General features: G+C 38.1%; 1 protein-coding gene across 1 annotated transcript in view; it reads right to left on the bottom strand.

Moving 5' to 3' along the window:
* The window catches only part of glra4a (glycine receptor, alpha 4a), a gene marked incomplete at its 5' end in the record, with an annotated part of 55,282 nt that overhangs the window by 18,312 nt on the left and 15,189 nt on the right, over nt 1-21,781 (bottom strand). Inside the window, 5 exons of the mRNA XM_081381912.1 lie at nt 31-168; nt 3,067-3,149; nt 5,533-5,756; nt 6,375-6,442; nt 7,168-7,301. Of these exons, the coding sequence (XP_081238038.1) occupies nt 31-168; nt 3,067-3,149; nt 5,533-5,756; nt 6,375-6,442; nt 7,168-7,301 (647 nt within the window). The remainder of the gene's footprint in view (nt 1-30; nt 169-3,066; nt 3,150-5,532; nt 5,757-6,374; nt 6,443-7,167; nt 7,302-21,781) is intronic.

The following is a 21,781-nucleotide window of genomic DNA, read 5'->3' as shown; positions in this document are numbered from 1 at the left end:
TGTGCGTGAAGGTTGTAGTGGAACGTGTACCTGTGTTGTAATGCTTAGTGCAGTAGCCAAGATCTTTTTCCTCCTTTAGTAAAAACTGAGGAAGAGTCAAATCATCCGCCACCTGCACTGGGCTATCAGAAAGCCACTCGAAGATCAGATCGTTCATGGTGTAGCCAACTGTGAAAAGGGAGAGAGAATGAAATAGAAAAATGCATATCTGTGCATAAAAGTGTGAATTGCAACTGTCAAGCTTCCACTCTCATCCCATACTTTGTACACTGCATAAAAGGTCATCTGACAGACAACAAACCAAAGGGGTAGATTGATAGATTGAATATCTGGTACAGACCTTTGAATAGTGAAGATGTTTATATACTCTGGATTATTACATCCAACATATGACCAACATGAAGTATTTGAGCAAATTAATTGGAAATCTGTCTTTCTTATATTATTTTTTTCCTTATCCATGCTACTTGCCTCAAATTCTTCACATCCCCCACATAATTTCTAACAGGTCTCTCTCTCTGTAGAACACGTTGAGATTAGGGGCCTATTAAAAATGCATGAAGCATGCAATAACAGTGTAGAATACTTGACAAATCTGAATAATATTGATGTCTATCAGAGACCCTCAGGGATTTACTAAGACATCTATTATTCACAAACCTCCCGTCCCCTTCCGTCTTCAAAACAACAAACCAATGAAAAAAGCATGAAGACTGAAAGTCCTTGAATGTCATGGTGTCTTTGAAAAGTTTGGTGTGGTTCCAAACATTGCATTCAAACTAATACGAGAAATATGAATGTTTTTCCAAGATGAGAAAGGATGTTTTTTTTGTGCCTATTCTAGCCTCAATTGTCAATATAAAAAGGTATTATTTGCAATATATTCTTCAGTGCATCATAATCCTTCAGAAATCAGTCTGATATGTTTATTTGATGCTTATATGTTTATTTTTTATTTATTATTATCTATATTAAAAGCAGTTGTGCAGTAATTTGTGGAAACTGCATTTTTTGGGGGGGATTCTTTGAATGCAAAGGTCAAAGAAACAGGATTTCACGCACACACACGCACACACACACACACACACTTTGATCATTTTAATGCATTCTTGCTCAATGAAAGTATTAGTGTCTCTGAAAAAAACTGACCCCAAAGTTTTGAGCAATGGTGTACTGTATATTTCAGATAAAGACTTTCTTTATGCGTTCCATGGTCACGCTTGGTCATATAAGCATAATTGATTTGTGTGCCCTTTATAATCCACAAAAGCACCTATTAATCTGTGTGTATAATACCTAAAAAACATTCATTTTTGAAGCCTTTATACTAAACTTTACATTAATATTCCATTTATCTACTTTCCCAATTCTGCTTCATTTTTTTTTGTGTTTTCATCGTGTTTTTCCACTTGTATTTCCACATATCTTCCCTTGACACTTTTGCATACCAAGTGCCCCAAACTTATTCTCGTTGCCCCAAACTTATTCCTCCTTTGTTTTTTTGCTTACACCTTTGCTTTAATACTCCAGCATCAGATTTCTCTACCTGGATGTGTCCTTCCCAGACAAGGTGATCCCACCCCTCGGCAATGTCCCAACACTCGTCAAAACGGTGTTCAGCGGGCCCTTTCAAAGCCCTAAAAAGGTGCTCTTGACTAATCTGAAATGATTATGCCCTCAGTAACTTCTTTTGTTAGACAGTAAACCTGCCCGTCTTCCTGTGTGTGCCTCACTCTGTCTGACCCCACTCCTTAGAAGAGGGCGATTTTAACTGCGGCTACAGAGGAGGGCTTTTTCCACTCATTGAATAAATACTGTAGACATACAGAGGACGCAGAAAGGACAGTAAAACAATATCTTGTAGTGTGTCCCCTAAATCTTTTAAACCATATGAGTCACTTAATGTAGAGGTGCTGCCTTTGGTCACCACACATAAATCAAATAATCCAAAAGGCAAATCCAGATGTAAAACTAAGTGGCATCTGCAGTGCATTTCTGTATTACATGGATATCTCATTTGGCTCCTCTTGTGGTTAGAAAGGGGAGTTCTTTTGTCTTAGGGATGTGGAATTAAAAGCCTCTTGGGCAAATGAGGTGGGCCACATAATAAAGGGGACACAAAATGAAAGTTTCATTATTGATATCCTTTAAATTGGTTCTAGGAGTTAAGATGCTATCTGCTCTCAGGGCACTGGGGTGGTGTATTATCTATTTCTTTGCCTGCCTCTTCCTTTTATCAAGGTAATAAGGAAGGGCACTAGACACTACACACAGTTTTAAAATGAGGATGCTGTATCATTGAGACTTCCTTTTGCTGATTCTTCTTCTTTTTTGTGCAGTGAGACATAGAAAACTGTTTTGAGTAATCTCTTTTCTACACTTTTTTTCAAATCCCATATTGCTCAGGGTTATCGGGCTCACAAAGTAGAAAAAAATAAGTTAATTGTCATTGCTGTCTTAACATGGCAACAGTTCATGATATGCTCTACCATTCAAAAGTTAGGGGTCAGCAACTTTCTATAAGAATCCTGGAAAAAAAGAGAGTTTCCACAAAAAAATTAAGTAGTGCAATGGTTTTCAACTGTGATGATAATGATAATAATAATAAATGTTTCTTGAGCACCAAATCAGCATATTGATTTCTGAAGAATCATGCGACACTGAAGACTGGTGTTAAGGATGCTGAAAATGTAGTGCTGGAATCACAGGATTTGATCCTGTGAATCAAAAGCGGGATTAAACTCTCTTATGTACAAACAGTTAATATTACTGATTTAACTGTATTTTTGATCAGATAAATGCGGCCTTGGTCAGCATAAGAAAAAAAAAATGACTGACCCTAAACTTTTGAAAGGTAAAGTATATGTTCACCATACACAACAGTGTACATAGGAAGGCTTTTAAAAACATGTAGAGTTATGCGTTTACTGCGTTTCAACTTCATGGCTATTGCTATCGTGCATTTATTAAAACAGTGTCAGAAGAATCGGAAGCAGCAAAGTGTGAAGCGGGGAAGGCGAGGAGAGATGGGGGAGGGAGAGATGAAGAGTAGAATAGAGTACTCACAGCTCTCTAGCTGCATGGTACAAGTCTGAATGTCCATTGGGAAATTCTTCAAGTCCATGGGACAAGACAAGATGAGTGTTAGCCTGAGACAGAGCGCAAAACAGGAAAGCAGAAAGTGAGGAATAGTCAGTAGAAAGAGTGAAACCACAAAGGGCAGAGAGAGACCATAAAATAGTTTGCAAGGAACACTGAGAAGGAGAAGCAGAAGCAAAGAAGATAGTTGAAAAAAGTTAGTTGTCATTATTTACTCTTGTTTCTTGGCCCTCATGTCTCTTTTTTTTTGGGCAAATATCTGACCACTCTTTTGCAATAGAATTAAAGTGAAGGACGATGCTTCAAGCTTAAAAATTACATTTTACAAAAAAAAAACCTTCAGAAGATTTTGAATATAGTGCATAAGTTGTATGGACTACTTTTATGATACTTCATAATATTTAACCTTGAAAGCTCTAGACCCCAGTAATTGAAATTGCATCTATAAAACAACCAGTACATTCTTTAAAATATCTTCTTTTGTGTTCCACAAAGGTTTGGAGCAACATGAGTTTGAGTTTGTTTTTATTTATGCATGAATAATTGGTGTAGAGGCAGAATTATAATTTCAGAATGCACCATTAATCAAAATCCCAGTTTATACTGTCTCCGCATGAGTTCAGATCTATGGTCGTACACTTTTTCCCTTTGATTGTGATTACAAAGTGAATCCCTAAATGTGGTGTGAATTGCTCAGTTTTTATCACATGCCTTCTTGGTAAAAGCAAACTCTGCTCTTTTCTTTACTCTTGTTTATCATGTGGCTGTTACATTAAAGTTTTAGCCATAAAGATCAGTCGCCGCTATTAGAAACGTTAGATAGAGGAAACAGTGTAATTACCTGCTGTAATGCAATGTCTCAGAGAAAGACAAAGCCACCAGTGCTTTTTTGAGGAGCCCATTTCTTTTGTGCTGTGATAACCATAAATTCAAACCCCAAAATATCCACACACACTGATGTAGAGACCTTTTTAGGCTCTTTAACACGTGATTTTTTTTTCTCCTTGTAGTTTCCAGGGCACGATAAATTGCAATCAGGGAAGGGCAGTATTTATGACATGTATTTCAAATACGTATTTCAAATATAAATTTGTATTTGATAGGGTTGATGAAAATGGTATTTTTGAAGTTTTAAAATACTGTAAAATACTTTGTAAGAAGTCTATATGATGACATCATAAAAATGCAGATTGTGCCTACTCAGTAGTTTGCCCAGACTTGTTGAGATCAGAACAGAGAATTGATCCATAGAAGGTGGTCAAGGTAAGAAACGTGCAGGCTGTCAGCTTTCCATACATTTTTTGCATAAATTGGTATAATTTTGTAACAGTTCATGTTAAGTTTTGGTGTTTGTTTTAGTAGCCTTGGCTAAATAGTTTACCAATTTACATAATGTTCTTGAAAACTATTATACCGAGCAGCAGCCCAACAGTTAACGTTAGCTTGCTACTTTCATGTTAAGATCCTCGTTTGTGCACGAAAATAATTAAATAAAGCTTGAATGACTGCCTGACACATAATATATTCTTATGTTAGTTAGAAACTAGTTGCTATTAATAAAGGTGCCTTCAGTTGTCTTCTTATGAATGACTTGTTTGTCAATAGTGGCTTTCGCACCGGAGGAACCTTTTCACAGTTCCTAGAACTATTGGCGGAAGTACCCGGATTTTGGTGTGTTCGCACCGCAGGAACTAGGAATGATTTTAGTTCTAGGAGCTCCTTTTGGAGGAACTAATTTAGCTCTTACTTCAAAGTAGGGTCTAAACCAGTGATCTCAAACTCAATTCCTGGAGGGCCACAGCTCTGCACAGTTTAGCTCCAACCAGCTCCAACTCACACCTGCAAGGAAGTTTCTAATAATCCTGAAGACCTTGATTAGCTGGATCAGGTGTGTTTGATTAGGGTTGGAGCAAAACTGTGCAGAGCTGTTGCCCACCAGAAATTGAGTTTGAGATCACTGGTCTAAACCAACACTATAGGAACTACCAGTGGCGTTAGTGTGTGCTGATTGGCCGAACGCATGCGAAATACCAGCACCCGCCATTTTTAAAAAGGCTGTGTAAACACACAGATTATAGCCTGTATATTTACAACAGAAACTAACTCTATGAACATGGAAAACAGTGATAGATGGGCCTCTTAACCTTTACGCTGAGGAGAAAATCCTGGCATGGTCTAAAGTGCAGGGTGCAAGTGCACTTAGGGTGTGTCCGAATCCACTTTTGCTAGTTTAACGACGGGAAAAATGGTCAGCACGCCCGGCGCATGGTCTAAAAGGGTAGTCCCTATTCTCTTAATGAGTAACGTGTGTGTTTTGGGCGTACCGTGCAATAAACCAATCAGAGTCTCATCTCCCATTCCCTTTTAAAGCCATTTGCGCTCACGCAATTTACAAGCAAACTTGCTGAAATCTCCTTAGACTTCTCTGCTTACCTAATGCTGTAAAGAACATTCCCATTCTGAAATATCCTCAGCAGCTTGTTGTCTGTTGTGACTTCATGGAAGTTTGCACCTTTCTCATTAGCAAAGAACAAGTCGGGTTTCCATATGGAGTCCAACATAGAAGGGTCCAGGTCTAGAGATGCATCAGGATATTCACTATAGGCCAGTCGAGGGTCATTCCACTGCTGGCGTAGAAAGACGTTAAGCCTGTAATCCTGTAGGAAGAATAATTAAATGTGTTGGGTGCTGAAATCTATAGTTCAATTTCTGGACTTGTTGATTATTCATGTTCTTTTTAGACCTAATGTTCTTTTTTAAAATTTGCAAACCTAACACAGACTAAATCAAATATGCCCTTAACATGTTCTCCCCTGACATTCATTTCTGTTGTACAGTAAGTCCTCCATTTCCAATGATCTAACCTCAGGTTAGCCAACTAACAGACCGCTGACAATCTGTAACGGTCAACTGAAACATTCTGCTGACAAAGACACTTTAAGCACAGGCTTTAGAGGATGGTTGTATCACCTTTTCATTTCCCCCCCTAAGTTCCTGGTCGTTCTCTCAATTTCTCATTTTAATTGCATGGTGGACAGTTCATTATCAGCACATCAGCTGACCCACTGGACTCTAAACTACTCAGTGATTTGCTCCTCAAGAAGTCAGGCAAGCAACTAAAACTCACCCAGCAGAAATATAATAGAAATATAATAGCGCATACTGCCCAAAAGAATAAAGATAAAGAGAAGGAATTCAGCTTTGCATTTTAGACAAGATAAGCTCAATCCTGAATATTTGATTTTAAACTAAAATGAACCAGTGTTGTTACATACCATAGTTGTCTCAGTAATGGATCCAAAGCTGTTGATGAAAATATTACAGGTGACATTTACTGGTGGTCCTGTTGAAATAGAGGAGAGAAGTTTCTTATGTTTAGACTTGAATATACTTTTGTCAATGTTTGGAAAGTGAATGAAAAATAGATACTATTTGGGACTAGTAGAACTTAAAGGGATAGTTCACCAGAAAAATTGTTCTCACATCACATTTTCTCCTATTTTTCTCCATCTTACTAAACCTCCAAAAATGACTAAAAGCAACATAAAAGTGGCCCATGTGACTTGTGTGCTATATACAAAGTCTTCTGAAAACATGATAGGTTTGTGTGAATTAAGATTGAAATTTAAACGTAAAATTAACTTTAATTTACCTTAAACATGAAATATTAGAACGGAAATTAGAAATGTTGAATTAAAAAAATTACAACAACAACAATAAAAAGAATGAAAAAGCTAAATAAACAAGCACATAACAAAAGCTGAAAATTGTGTATATATATGTGTGTATATATATGTGTGTGTATATATGTGTGTATAAATCCCTATATAGACATCCCCTAGTCATCATTCATCAAAATAATTATTATAAGAACAGAACACCTTTCAAAGAGCATTCCCATTCTTTAGTGTATCTGAAGTAGTAACACACAGTCAGGTCACTGGGTTCTGTCTACTGTCACCTCATTTAAGTTCCCAGGAGCCACTGCTGTCAAGCTGCTACCAGTTTCACAGTAGGTTATGTTGTATATAATCCAACAAAAGCTTGTTTGTTTACGTTCTGTCACACCTTTGAAGTTGGGTCTGATGCGAGCGTCATAGCCGGAGGTTCTTCCCATCAGCTTGTCCAGAAAGTCCGATGGGGACATAGGCTTCGGGCCTGGCCTGCTGGGGGACTTTATCTCCTCTTTACAGGAGCCCAGTCTGCCAGAGATAGAGAAAGCAAAGAGGAAGGAGTGTAGAAAGAAGCCAGAAAGAGAAAGGTGAGGTAAAGGACGATAGATACAGTCAGTGATAATGACAGAGAAAAACGTCATGAATCATTTTAACGGAACTTTTATAAAGAGCTGTTCAAATAGACTTGCTGAAAAGACCAGCATGCATTTTAATTCTAGTCTAGCTGGTGAAAGTAGTAAAGCAGCATTCTAATGTTTTTTTGTGTGACCCGCAGTACTGGTCTTTTCTGCAGGGAATACAGAGGCATAATGCAATAAACATACATTCTTCATGCTGTGTTTTTACAGAAGCCTGACACAGTGATCATGGCAAAGAAAAACCAAACCCCCTAAATCCCTAGGCAGGGGAAGGTATTGTGTCTGACAGACTGATGGCTCAATTGAAATGCTATGAATGTCACAGTTAGGGGAGATGACTTTGATTCCAGTTCCAGCGGGACTCAGTCTGTGCCTGACAGACCTGCCAGGCTGGAGCAAGTGGATCCTAGAGGCTGGAGCCCTGGATTTGACGGGATCTGGATGTTTCACTTCAGAAAAAGTGTTTTCTCCCCTGTGCTTTTGATTCAGTTTTAAGCAGATCAGCCATGACCCCAGTCCCCAGCCCCTGAGTAACAGAAGGCCATCAGAATCTGTCTCCTCTTAACGCCAAACTTTCTGATCAGTGACTCTTTCTCAGTGTTTTTACCACAGAAAACGTAGAGTGAATTTTTGTGGAAACTCCCATGTGAATCACTGTACTTGGATTGCATTGCATTTGGAAAAAAAGTGTAACAAGAGGCTGTGTTCTCCCCCAAAGGCCTGGGAGATACTGATCTCTCTTGGAGCGAGAAAAAGTCCAATATGGGTTTAAATTTGCCTCACAGACCTCAGGGCTTCCTCATCATCCAGCTCAGCTCTTGTTTATCCGAAAAATGAAAAAAAAAGGCTGCTAAATGAATCACCCTCACTTTTTTAGTGTGGTCCAACTGCCTTAGAAAATCTGGCTTTTCACTCACATTCCCACTTTTTTTCAGAAGATTTTATGATGAGACTGTGCTAGAGCGGAGCATGTATTTTTAAAGAGTCGCAGGAGAGTGGAGGCAGCGATCAAGTTTGTTTTTTCAGCCTTGAGTGTCTGACTCACGTTTGCATCCAAGTACCATCGACATCAAATTGTGTTTATAAACCTCGCGGCCCTATGGCTGATATGCACAACTGTGCCAAGTTCATATTTAAGTCTTTCTGAACTTGGGCAGCATTTCATTGAGCTCTTTACAGGTTGGCTTTTCCCTTTCTCACTCTTTATTTCACTAGGAGAGAGACCATATGTTTTACTTTCTCTCTTTCTCCCCTTTTCTCCGACTCACCTAAACAATCTATGTTCTTCTTAACTCCACAGTGTATTACGGACAGTCCGATTAAATTCTAATCCCCAGAAAAATGGTTTATATAATATGTGGCTCAGGCACACAAAGAACATCAATGGCAAGAAGCCATGGCAAAGGTCCATTGCTTGTGTTTATGCTGGGTGTAATCCATGGTTTCTGTTGTTTTGGTTGTCTGGTATTAAAATATTTCAGAGAGATTACGCAGTTACATTTAAAATGCACCAACTTGTCATTTCAGGCAAGTGATTAGACTGTCTACATATTTACAATATCCATTTTGAAGCTGTGGTGGGTGTTGTGGTATTGATGCACATTTTGTAGTACATATTCTCCATCTGTAATGGCACAATGACATTTTTTCTATATAAAGTAGTAGAATCAATATCCATCCTTGAAAAAAATAGGAAAAAAGAGTGGATACATGTATATATAAAGTATTAGTATTTTTTTATACTAAAAGCATTCTTTTGCATGTCAAAGTAAAATTTATGGTAGATGGAAGAAATATTGTCGAAACAAACGTAGAGAGGTCTAAAATATGATCATACATGTTGGAGAATTGGCAATGTATAAAACCATGAACATTATGGGAGCTATTTTAACAATCTGAAACGCAAGTGTCAAAGCGCAAAGCGCAAGTAACTTTGTGGGCAGGTCTTGTGCGCTGTTGCTATTTTCCCGGCGGGATAAATGACTCTTGCGCCTGGCGCAAATCTAAAAGGGGTTGGTCTGAAGTAGCTTCATTATTCATAGGTGTGGTTTGGGCGTAACGTGAAATAAACCAATCAGAGCATCATCTCACATTCCCTTTAAGAGCAGACGCGCTTTTTCCATGGCGGATTGCTATTGTAACAGCGGATTTGCCAGGCGTGCGCCAGGAGCGGTTCTCAGCCGAGGAGAGCAACGCTCTCATCACGGCCGTAAAAGAGAAAAGAGAGAAGTTACATTGAAATGGAGAAACCCACCCAAATTAACTTCGGTTAAACAGGCGTATGATAATTTGGGTAAATGTGTAAGCTAGGTGTATGCTTTTATAATAAATTGTCTATCTATCTATCTATCTATTGTAATAATGTATGATTTGCAAAAATGAGAACTGCTGCTTCTGTGTAGATGAGAGAATCAAAGTGCGCGTTGTGCACACGCTACATTGATTATGGCCAAGCATGCGCCCTTAAAATAGAATATGAATAACATGCGCAACGCGCCACTGACTTTAAAATATTTTTTCCTGGTTAGTGGCGCAATTGTTTTCTAAACCTGCAAAATAGCATGAAGGAACGTTTGCGCCGGAACATGCCTCCTCTCGAAACTCATAGGTGAAGCGTGTGTAAGGATGCGCAAGAATTAAAGTTCTTGCACACTAAGTCCGAAATTTTCGTATCTGTTTTTTTTCGTATTCGTCATTCCGTGGCTCTGAATTGTCAAAACACCATTCAAACTGCTTGCTATGTATGCGAAAAACCCTGAAAATCAAACCCGATCCAAATTTTTTTAAGACGGACGAAAGTTTTGGAGGCAGTGTGTAAGCGTGATTGACATAACGTGAGGTCGTATTTATTTTTTAACGTGCGAAAATTTCAGATGAGAATTTCGGACTCAGTGTGCAATGACCTTTAGCCTTCCCCTGGCCATGGACTTGAGACTAGCGTGGAATTTTCTCGCTCAAACCACTGACTGCTGCTGCTTCTGATTGCTTTTAGAGGGAAAAGCTTCCCAAATTGCTGGTCTAGGATCAGTTTTCTCCATAATAATAGAATACTGGCGAAAGAGATTTGCTGTGTGCTCTCTTGAACGCATCAATTGTTTCTATTTACAACATTTTTTTGCAGCGTTGAGCAATGTAGCCAATCATAAACATATCTGTTGATTTCTTTAATGCAATGGCCAACCAGAGATGTTTAAGTTAGAATCCACTCACCGGTCAATACGTCAGAGTTTTGTCCATTGCTGAGTTCTGCACTTTCGCAAATCCTCTCGCTATAAAAGGTAGAGATTATGTAGGCTTAATAAGAGATTTATTGTGGGTCAGAACTTTGAGAGATTGTGATAAATTGAGATGAGTGACAGCTTTTTAATTAATATAAACGGAGCGCTCTTTTAATCCATTCAGAATTTGAATAAAACTTTGGTTTTGCTGCAGTAAGGCAATGGTAATTTATTGTTCGAATTGTCTGCCATTGCAAATCACGCATACAGTATGCTTGCTTTTCTGTTCAAATGATAGGCTAGTGGTTTGTGAACGTAGTTGCTTTAATAACAAATATTTTATCGGGAGCGTTTGTGCTGAGTTGTAGCTAGGCGACATGTAACTTGAAACAATGTCATGACATTCTATTTAAATGGGTTTTAAATAGAAAGCACATCTCCTTATAGCCTTACCCTGGGGATGGTACACCCTCTGCCCATGTCTAAACTGTATATCTCCCAGGTAATGTGGAATAACCTGTGCCAGTGGCTCAAATAATTGTGATAGTAAGTTTTGCATCCAAATGCAAGAAATACCATTACATTGGTCCTGTTGAAAACTTTTAAACTTTTTCAGAGCGTCGAGAACTCACATACCGGTACACGATTTGTTTTTGCATCAATATAACAGACTTACGTGTCCAATTCCTGTACATCAGCACAATTGTCTTTACTTTGATTGCAATCCTCATCCTTTAAAACTTTACTAACGAGATGCTGGTTAGCTTTATCCAGACAAGAAACGTAGTTTGCCTATCATCTGGCCAGCGGTGGGATGTTTTGATGTTCCGTTCAGTCTGTATTTCTCACAGCGCAATGCATGAGGGCTTGCGCTCTTATCACAGAATATGACAGAGCTTGTGTTTTAAAGGTCCCGTATTATGCCCCTTTTCACAAGATGTAAATAAGTCTCTGATGTCCCCAGAGTGTGTATGTGAAGTTTCAGCTCAAAATACCCAACAGATCATTTTTTGCAGCATGTTTAAATTGTCATTTTTTGGGGGCTCAGAAAAACGCTCTGTTTTAGTGTGTGCCCTTTAAATGCAAATGAGCTGCTGCTGGACGACATAGGGGACGCACAGTCTCTCAGGACAATTTCATCTCACGGAATGATGGTATTATCAGAAACTCTCAGTAACGGTGTTCATTTTGAGTCGGACAATAATGCCTACAGAGTCAGAGTGCTGTATAGAGATGAAACAGGTATAGTTTAGTAGTTTAATTACGGTTATTATAACGTATTTGTCATCTGCTTGTATGTATCCATTATTTATTAATAGCCTACAAGTCTGCTGTTTGAATGATGATCAAACATATACTGATGGGTTTAATAAAGTTTATTGTACATCACACAAAAGATGAAGCGTCAGTTTTACTTCAGAAAATCACCTTAAGAGCTGAGTAAACACAGTAAGTTATTAGAAGTGCGCAGAACATAAACGAATTTCGGTAGAGTTGAGGGAGCATTCCTGTGGGCGGAGGTTAGTCAAAAAACGTTTTTTTGACCGTTTGACGTCATTAAAGAAGGAAGTAGAGGGATGTAGTCCAAACGGGCCGTTCGATGACTTCTGTTAAATAAAATATCTCGCTTGGCATTGAACTTTGAGCTTTATAATTTTACAGATATTATTTATACTCTAACATCAACATTACACACTAACTAAAGTTTGAAACATGGGATCACGAAGAACGGGACCTTTAAAGCGAAACGCATACTGGAATGAATAATTCACTGAAAACTCAACTTTCTCTGCCATATCTGATGTAATCAGCCTGTTTATATATTTTTTAATATATAAGTTTCTTAAAATGATCTGATCGCAAACAGAGACGCGAAATCGGGTTAAAGGGTAGTAGAAATTTCCATCCACAAGGGTTACAGGTGCTTGTGCCATTGTAGATGCTCAGTGTGATAAACTCCCGACTTCTAAGATAATCTAATTACATGAAGTAAATTACGTTAATGACACAATTACATGTGCTTCAGTAATTTATTTGCGTTAAATTATTTAAATGCGTTAAGTATTTAAAATGAATTGCATGCATTAACGTGTTAACTTTGACATCCCTAATTTTTATTTACATTTATTTATATTTACAAGCATTTAGCTTACCCTTTGGCAAGTTTTATCAGAAGCATTTCTATGTACCCATGTTATACTTCTGATTTGCATTTGATAGCAGATATGATGAAATATAATTAGTTTTGCCTCCTTTTTTCCTTTACCCATGTAATTATTTCATACCTAGAGGACCACTGAAGTAAAAAGTGGCACAGCTTACCCCACACTCTCTAATTATAATTTAGACTCTTTTATAAAATAATTTTGCATTATCATTTTATCTGTATTTTAACATGAACTTAATGTTTCAATTGTTTTGCTATAATAATAGTTGTCTTTGCATGCACTACAATGATTTGTATGAAATATGATTTCCTCTGTCATCTTGAAAACTATTTCAGGCTGCATGCAGAGAAGAAAATTGAAAGACAAATATGACAGTTATCCCTTTAGTCGTCTATGAAATATTGATACATACTCCGATCTCCTTTAATACAATTTCTCATGTCAGCAATTATTTCTCGGAATTTGTGGCAGGAATGAACATATAGCCTCAGACGACATGCTCAGAGAGAATGATAAAACAGAAAAAGTGGATTTGAGCAGTGTAATAAATCTGTTATATTAAGTTAGCAGGTCACATGTGATTACCTTCCATCTCTCACAAAAGCAGTCTGTCAACAGTGTTCTATTAAAAAGTCATTAATTAACTTCTATGATTGACCTGCAGCCCTGTGAAACTATAATTGTCTGGAGGTTTTACTGCACTGATTATAGAGATACACAGTGCCTGTGTGTTTAATCTTACATAGTTAATGTCTGTTACAATATTTCTTTTCATTTTTGTCACGATTATGTGGAAAGATTCTTGACTGGATTTAAATCCCCCCCCCCCCCATGAGTTCTTAGTCATCAAAAATGGTTTCAGATGGTGAATACATCAGCATAATGTATCATAGCATGCGTAATTTTTCAACGACAACGCAGAAAAGTTTAGAAGGGGGTACAATTAAAGATTAGAATAAAATAACCCCTCTCTGAACTTTTCAGGGAGCTGGGAGATAACTGGGGGGATGTTAACAGAGGCAGATCTAAGGTTGTTTCATTTCGGTTGGGTGATGACCAAAACATTTTTTAATGTAAGCCTTGAGAGATGGCTGACCCCTGCATCAGCCGTCATTAATTTATAATAACTGCCTTTACCCATTGCTTACTTCACAGTATCTCAGATCCGTTCCCATTAGACAGAACTGTACCAGCGCTGCAATCCAGTCACGTAACTGTGCAAACATGAGGGCTACTCATCAAAGTGTGAGTGGAGTGTTCCTGAGGTGTGGAAATGATGGGATACAGCAAAAGGGAGTCGCTTAGGGGATTCCCAAGAGGGCAGCTGATAAACACAGATCCACTGTGGTAGAGATGAAATGAGCTACAAACTCCAAGACAATTTCTCTATCAGCCTGACCAAAAAAAAAAAAAAGAGAGAAAAGAAAAAAGCTCAGCTGAAAATGAAGGAAGAGAAAAACAGTAATTAACTGAACTTTATGTGAAGTGTTTGCCTCTGACAGGAGCAGTATCTGCCGGCCTGGTCAAAACAAAAGCCATTGGGGTTGCTGGTAATGGTTCCACAGTAAGCTTTACGGGGTACCAGAGGCCGGTTTAATGAAAGCTTGTGATTTTTCTTGAATCATTGAGATGCAAGAAAGGGACTTTTAATGAGCCTGACCTTTCAGGGCCCAATACCTCTCTCTAATCCCTGAGTCCCTGTCTGAGGAAAGACAAGAATATTTAGCACTTGTTCCTCGGTCAACACTAGCTCAGATATTTTCTCATGTTTTATCACAAACTTGAGATTAATCATTGCGATGAGATACAATAGTCTTAGACAACGTCGTTTATTATCATTTTCTGTTGAGTTTTATCAATAAGGGTGTTTTGTTGTAATTTCATGTGCCCCAGTTTTGTTTGTTGAAGTCATGATTTAGCTTATAACAACAAAAATAATGAGATTGTAAATATAATTTGGATTTGTAATTAACAATACTTGGCTACATCTCACATAATACATAATACAATGTATTATGTTGTTGATAAAACTGTAATACAATCAAATTTCAAACATTTATTCTATATATTTTTATTTGTTACACTTCTGCTATTTGTCTATTAAAGTATGTTTTAAATTACATCTAGTTACACTTTAAATGTGCATAGTCTCAGCTCTCATACTTTTATGTTGGTATGACAGGAAAGATTTAGCCTCTCCACATGTTATATTCTGATACAGTCTGCCAGTTCTTCTAAAGGAAAGTAAATCTGGATAGATTTCAGCCCAGTCAGCTGTAAAATTATCAGACAGTCCTTGGGGCAACATGCTGGAATGAGAAGCTTCATAAGAGGTCTGACTTTGCTGATACTCATGATTTGAGTCCTTCTGTTCTTCACAGAAAGTACAGGACCGCATGTGACCCTCAGCAAGTGCAAGTTTCCCTCATGGGCTCTGTAACCACAATTACAGATGTACAGATAATGTTCATTTTGAGATAAATGCTACAAATACAGACTTTGTCGGCCCTGTTAAAGGGATGGTTCGGAGTAAAATCAACCTAGGGTCCTTTGCACCATGACCTCGAGCCAAACACCCCCCAGAAGCCTTTTTTCCCTTGGTCGAACATTATTAAAGTTTGAGCTTTTTAGAGATATCAGATTTAGAGATATCAGCCGAATGGCTTAGTGCAGGCGCTCACGGATCCAAGGATGCTTCTCATAAATTACCCCACTATTAATGCCCGGAATGGTACCAAACTTCTACAGTAGTACAAATAGGTTCTGTACTCATAAAACGAGGCATTGGAAAGTTTGGAAAGTAACACTTGCCTGATGGCTCATGCTACTGCTAACCCGGACGTCGAGGTCACTTCCGTGATTTGGGAAAAGCATGTAAAAGTCCTGGCAGAAAGCGATGCATAAGGATGTAGTGTAACAACGGCCAGTTCCAGGAATGCACTAATATTTTGTTGGTAGTACCAGTTTGCAACAATTATTAGTTAACACTAAGTTGTCAACACTACGGAAAAAATAATAATTCGTCATTACACTACATCCTTATGCATCGCTTTCTGCCAGGACTTTTACGTGCTTTTCCCAAATCACGGAAGTGACCTCGATGTCCGTGTTAGCAGTAGCATGAGCCGTTTTTATTCGTCATTTCTTTTAAAGAAATTGCTTTTTAAGGACTACAACAAACGGCTGGTAGGGACTACACGACATTCCTCCCAGATTACTGTCATCAACAACCCTAAAAATTACATAAACCCCACCCCTGGGAATGCGATTTATAGATTATCATGACAGAATATGCTAATCAATGACTAGAAGATAACTACACATAAGCTACACAAATTCATCAACTAACCATTCAGAAATGTCCTGTTGCATTCTACATGTTGTCACTTCTTTCTTCTTGAGTCTCTCCATCATTGTCTGACTCTGGTTTGAGCATAAAAGGCTAAAAGGTTTTGAAATTTTCAGTGCCTGTCTGTGTGAGGTAAAAGGACACAAGCTGTTGAAGCTCCGCCTTCTTTGCCAGGAGCAGCAGCTCATCGCAAACGGTGCGTTTTTGCTCACCCTCAAAAAGTGGCGATTTTAACATTCTATATAAAAATATCTGTTGGGTATTTTGAGCTAAAATTAACATACATAATCTAGGGACATCAAAGGGCATTATACCACCCCTTTAAAGGGGTCATCGGATGCCCATTTCCCACAAGTTGGTATGATTCTTTTGGGTGTTCATGTAAAGTTTGTAATATACTTTGGTTTAAATTCCTCAATGGTTTTGTAAAACAACACCCTTTTTACCTCCTCAAAAACAGCTTTGTTCACAGTGACCTGTTTCGGTGCATGTCTCTTTAAATGATAATGAGCAACTGTTCACCCCACCCCTCTCTTCCATGGGGTGTGTCGAATGGCTGAGGGCAGAAATATGCTAATACGGGACAGTCTGTTAGTGGTCGTGGGCGGAGCATGAGTATTATGACATCATAGTGCTCAGAAAATCCAAACGGCCTGATTATTGAAAGTGTTTAGACTTTTTGAGGATTGATAAAAAAGAGTGAATGGAGTTTTTCCATTGTATACCATATAAAAGTGAATTTTGCATCCGATGACCTCTTTAAAAGATTCACTGACCATCTTTGTTGTCTCACAGACAGCCCTATAGATGTCAAAACAAACTGTAGAATATGTCCAGTTATTCGTTTTAAACCTTTAGGCAACAGCAACCCTAGTTTAATATTTAATTAAAGAAATTAACATAAATACATTATGGGTAAGTCCAAAGGGCTGTCCATATAGAGCCAATAGATCACTGTGGAGATTATCCTTTTCTCCATATCACTCATCATGGCCCCGGAATCCTTAAAGTGATTCTTCAAAAAAAAATTTTAATTGTAATACTTTTATCACCTTCATGTAATTCCAAACCTGAATTTCTTTGTTCTGTAGAACTAATTATGAATTTTTTTTAACTTATTTCATCGTATGGACAAAAACAGCTGAAGCTGTCTTTTGTGTTCCATAGAGGAAAAAAGTCAAACAAGTTTGGAACGACATGATGACAGAATTACAGAGAAAACCGTGACCGAATTTTTGCTTTTGGGTGAACAATATATTAAAGGATTTTGGGGCCTTAATGACTTTATGAGTATTTTCAAACTAGTTTGACATGGCAACAGAGAAACTTTAACAAAGGTAATACTGTAGTTAACCTCTTGAGAAGATGTTTGGGTTTGGATGCTGTTTTTTTTAACTAGCTTCATCCAATCCAATACTAACCATTAAGGGAAGCAGATCACAGTACCACCCTAGATTCAATTAGTCCCTGCATACACTTTGCACATGGCTTGCAAACATATGCTGCAAATTGCTTTTCATTTGGCCACTTTTTACCAAAGGCAGGGGAAATGATGGTCATTAGATACCCATGAATGGATTTCCAAGTTTTTAGGACTATTAAGATAATATGAGATGGAGTTTAACAGACAGCTTAACACCATATAAACCTGAACTGCGATTTCAACCAAGAGGAACCCCTGAAAAATATAAAAGTTGTGTGTCCTGGTGCCTGTCATCAAGAGACATCTGATCAATTCCTTAAAGGAGAACTTGGTAGCTTTTTAACTTAATAAAACTGTCTAGAAATCATTTGGATGGTTAAACAACCTGTTCTGGTGATATTGGTGACTTTCCCCGCTCCCCCCAGCGTTCCCAGGCGGAAAACCAACCTTGCAACTTGTTCACTACCGTCCCGGCAAGATAGAAATTGGAAGTCTCGTGAGAAGCGAAAGCGAGAACGAGAACGAGCGCGAAACACAAATTGCTTTACGGCAATTCGACATAAACACACACGCATGTATGATGTATTACCAGATTACCCACCTCGGTAGACATAGCTCCACACGATACAGTTGGCTTGCTCCGATCAAAACAAACGCACATGAGCAGCGGTACAGAGGGGGAGGAGGCCGCCGCAAGTGAGTTTTTTACGACTGTGTTGTGAAATATACGCCCCCCCACAGCTGTAGGGGGAGCTCGTGGGGAAAACATGCGACAACAAAAGGGAAAATCAGCGAAGAAGTGACTAGAGTTCGCTAGAGTTGCCGAGTTCTGCTTTAAAGTGCACCTATTATGTTTTTACGAATATTCTCTTTCAGGCAGTGTGTAATATAGCTGTTTGTAAATGTAAACTCTCTACAAAGTTGTTAAGTCTAAATTGCAAGATAAATTAGGTTATTGTCTCCCAAAAGAAAGAATCGACTTTGAACCGCCTAAACGAGTCGTCTGTTATTCGGATCCCACTGCGTTACGGTTCTATATCACTAGATAATACATTTGCATAATGCCCGCCTATGTTGTACATTGTCCGCCCACGAACAACGTGACCCGCCCACAAACACATAATTTTACTGACGACTGCTTCTTAAATCTCGTGAGTTCAATGCAGGATTCGCAAAACTCTTGAAAGATGGGTCAGTACCCAGTTTATTTTGACCAGCTTGCTCCTCAGAATCACAACCTGTAAGTATGATTAATTATTGGTGTATATATTTTCTACCGGGTGTTCAAAATACATAGTTTTGTGTTTTATTTTGTGTACGTTTCCGGCTAACTCGTTATTACTGTCTTACAGAACTAGTTTTCAACTTTTTGAATATGACCGATTAAGTTAAATAGACTGTGTATTTAAATTAGAATGGAATCTACGCCATTGTCAGTTTCTCGCCCATCCCTTGTCCCAATTCACTGTAAATTCAAAAACTATTGATTTCAGTCAATCTATTCTATTTGATATCCCCACGGAAGTTACTTTTTTCACGCTTTCTTTTTGATCAACAGCATCATTGAGAGAATAAGATTTGGCTTTCGCCCTGAATTTTTTCCAAGGTGTATTTGTCTTGGCTGATGTGATCTATGCCCCATTCTGTGGTAATGTTTTGGTGTCCATGGAGACAGGAGGATATTATAGTGGTATGTGGACTCAATCACCCACTGCCCTTAAGCACTGACTGGACAGATGCCTTAGTAGAAAAACATGTTTGGAATCTGACATGACTCACACATACAGGTCAATGCTGCCCTTTTGTGAATGGAAGTGAAAAAAGCTCTAGAATAAACTACATACTCTCATTACAGAAATATCTTACAAGCATTCAATGTGATATTTTTTCTAGACTGACATTCAGGTATGAACTAGCACAAACAATACAAAGTAGAAGAGATGGACCATGTGGAAATCAAAGCGCTAAATATGGTGGATGTACTAATGGAATTCGCTTTAACACTATGGGCCCTATTTTAACAATCTTAGAGAGAATGGTCTAAAGTGCAGGGCGCAAGTGCAGTTAGGGCATGTCTGAATCCACTTTTGTTAGTTTAACGACGGGAAAATTAGTCGGCACGCATGGCCCATGGTCTAAAAGGGTTGTCCCTATATCCCTCATTATTCTCTTAATGAGTAATGGGTGTGTTTTGGGCTTTACTTGCAATTAACCAATCAGACTCTCATCTCCCATTCCCTTTAAATGCCAGTTGCACTCGCGCCATGGCGGATTCTGTATTTACAGTACATGACGGAATTTGATAGTGGAAAGGCCGAACGCGTCTCCAGAGCGCAAATGGATCTGCTCGTGCGTGAGGTAAAAGTGCGCAAGCAGACCATCTACGGGACAAGCCGAATTCATTCCACCATATAATAATATTTTACATTGTAATCATTTTATTTTTAATATTTGATATGTTTGTGTGCTGCTGTGCGTCCCTGCGTGTGTAATAAGCAGAGTGTACGCGCATTGTGGACCTGCTTATATGCGCACATTACTAACAAACTTTTTTGTTTAAATAACAAAAAAAATATTGCACCATTGACTTTAGAACAGGTTTTTGTTGGTCAATGGCACAGTCTATTTCAGTTCAATTCTTGCAATTAAGCTCATGATCGTAGTAACAATAATCATAGTAAAATATTTGCATATGCCTATTTTAATCACAATAAACAGGCGTGTGAACACTTTAATGGCATTTATTCCACTCTGGCCAGCAGATTCTTAAAAATAGTGGTAAAGAAAGCATTGCTTTTTTGGGGGGGGGGCTGAAGAAACTGAGGTTATGTTGACAACGTTGCGTGACATGAATATAATGCAGTATATTGATGGTTGAAAACATCGAAATGAAGACATTTGTTCGCACATCACTGAAAAAATTCCAATACATCCATAGAAATGTGTTTTGCATTTGATGTAAGAGAAGATTAAAACAGTGGCCAGTAACACACAAACTGTTTGTGAGTTCATCATTTGTGATAATGTCAGAAAAAATAACCACAATTCTTAGCGAATAATCAGAATAAAGAAAATTGCATGTAAACGGGACTAAAAAGGTTGCTCGTGTCATGTAATCATCTTATTGTGATTAAGTCCTTACTCTGATTATTGGAAATAATCACATTATCTGTACACATTGCAAGATTTTTTTTTTTTTCATCGATCTGTGTTTAGAGTGGAGCTTGAAAGCTCTAAAATCATTAGTGTTGCTTCACAGCTCTTTCCCAAGCAGGCTTATTCCATGTTGTTTACAAATCCTGCATCATTATTAGTGTCTGTAGAAAACTCATTGTTTGAAACTAGATCTATGATGTGGTGGCAGCTCAGTGAAAATGTATATCTCACTGGCTTATTGCAAGAATAAAACTCAGTTTATACTTTATCAAAAGTAGAGCTCAGCTGAAACTCACCACAACCCACAGATTACACATTTTAATTCATAAAGCAGTCTTTAACCTTGGGGGAGGCTGGGTCTGACATCTCAGAAGACCCGTTAGATTAGATCATGTTTCAATGCTAAATTTATTCTGTGTTGCTGAAAACCTTGAGAAATGGGTTTAATGCCGTGATGGTCTCATTTTTAATCTGATCTTCCTCTTTGCCTGTAGCCACCGTTCCCCCCAGATTGACAATTTGTTTAAACTGTGGTTTAGCTGTAGCTTTCTATCAGCTTAATTCTCTGGTATGCCATACTTAAGACAAGCTATTTTTGTGAAATTTATACTAATTTACAGGGAAACTTGATAAGTAAGCAGTTTTTTCCCCAATCTAATAATTTCTGTCCGTCTGCTGTAGCCTTCTCTTTTCGATCACAGAGTGAATTAATTGAATGATAAATGTGAAGTTGAAAGGACATTTCATCTTCTAGCAACTACGTTTTCAAAAACAATTTGACATAATTGGCGGTACAGTATGCACTGTGCAGAGAAAAAAGTCATCATCACAATGTTGCTTGGTTATGTAAACCCCTAAAGTATCAATTAATAGAATGGGCTTTGTTGTGCAAGTGATTTCTTTGAAAACCACAGATTTTTTTTATTCATCAAGGCTGCCTTTCCAGTTTAATTTGTAGACAATCAAACAAACATATATACATGAATTCCATTACTGTTAAGATAAATCACCATTATAAAAGTTTGATGTAAAAGAAAGTTTCTCAGTATCTACTAT

Source organism: Scardinius erythrophthalmus (genome assembly GCF_964197995.2).
Source record: "Scardinius erythrophthalmus genome assembly, chromosome: 13".
In the NCBI taxonomy this organism is placed as follows: domain Eukaryota; kingdom Metazoa; phylum Chordata; class Actinopteri; order Cypriniformes; family Leuciscidae; genus Scardinius; species Scardinius erythrophthalmus.
Note: the sequence above shows the minus strand (reverse complement) of the source record. Positions and strands in the feature narration are given on the sequence as shown.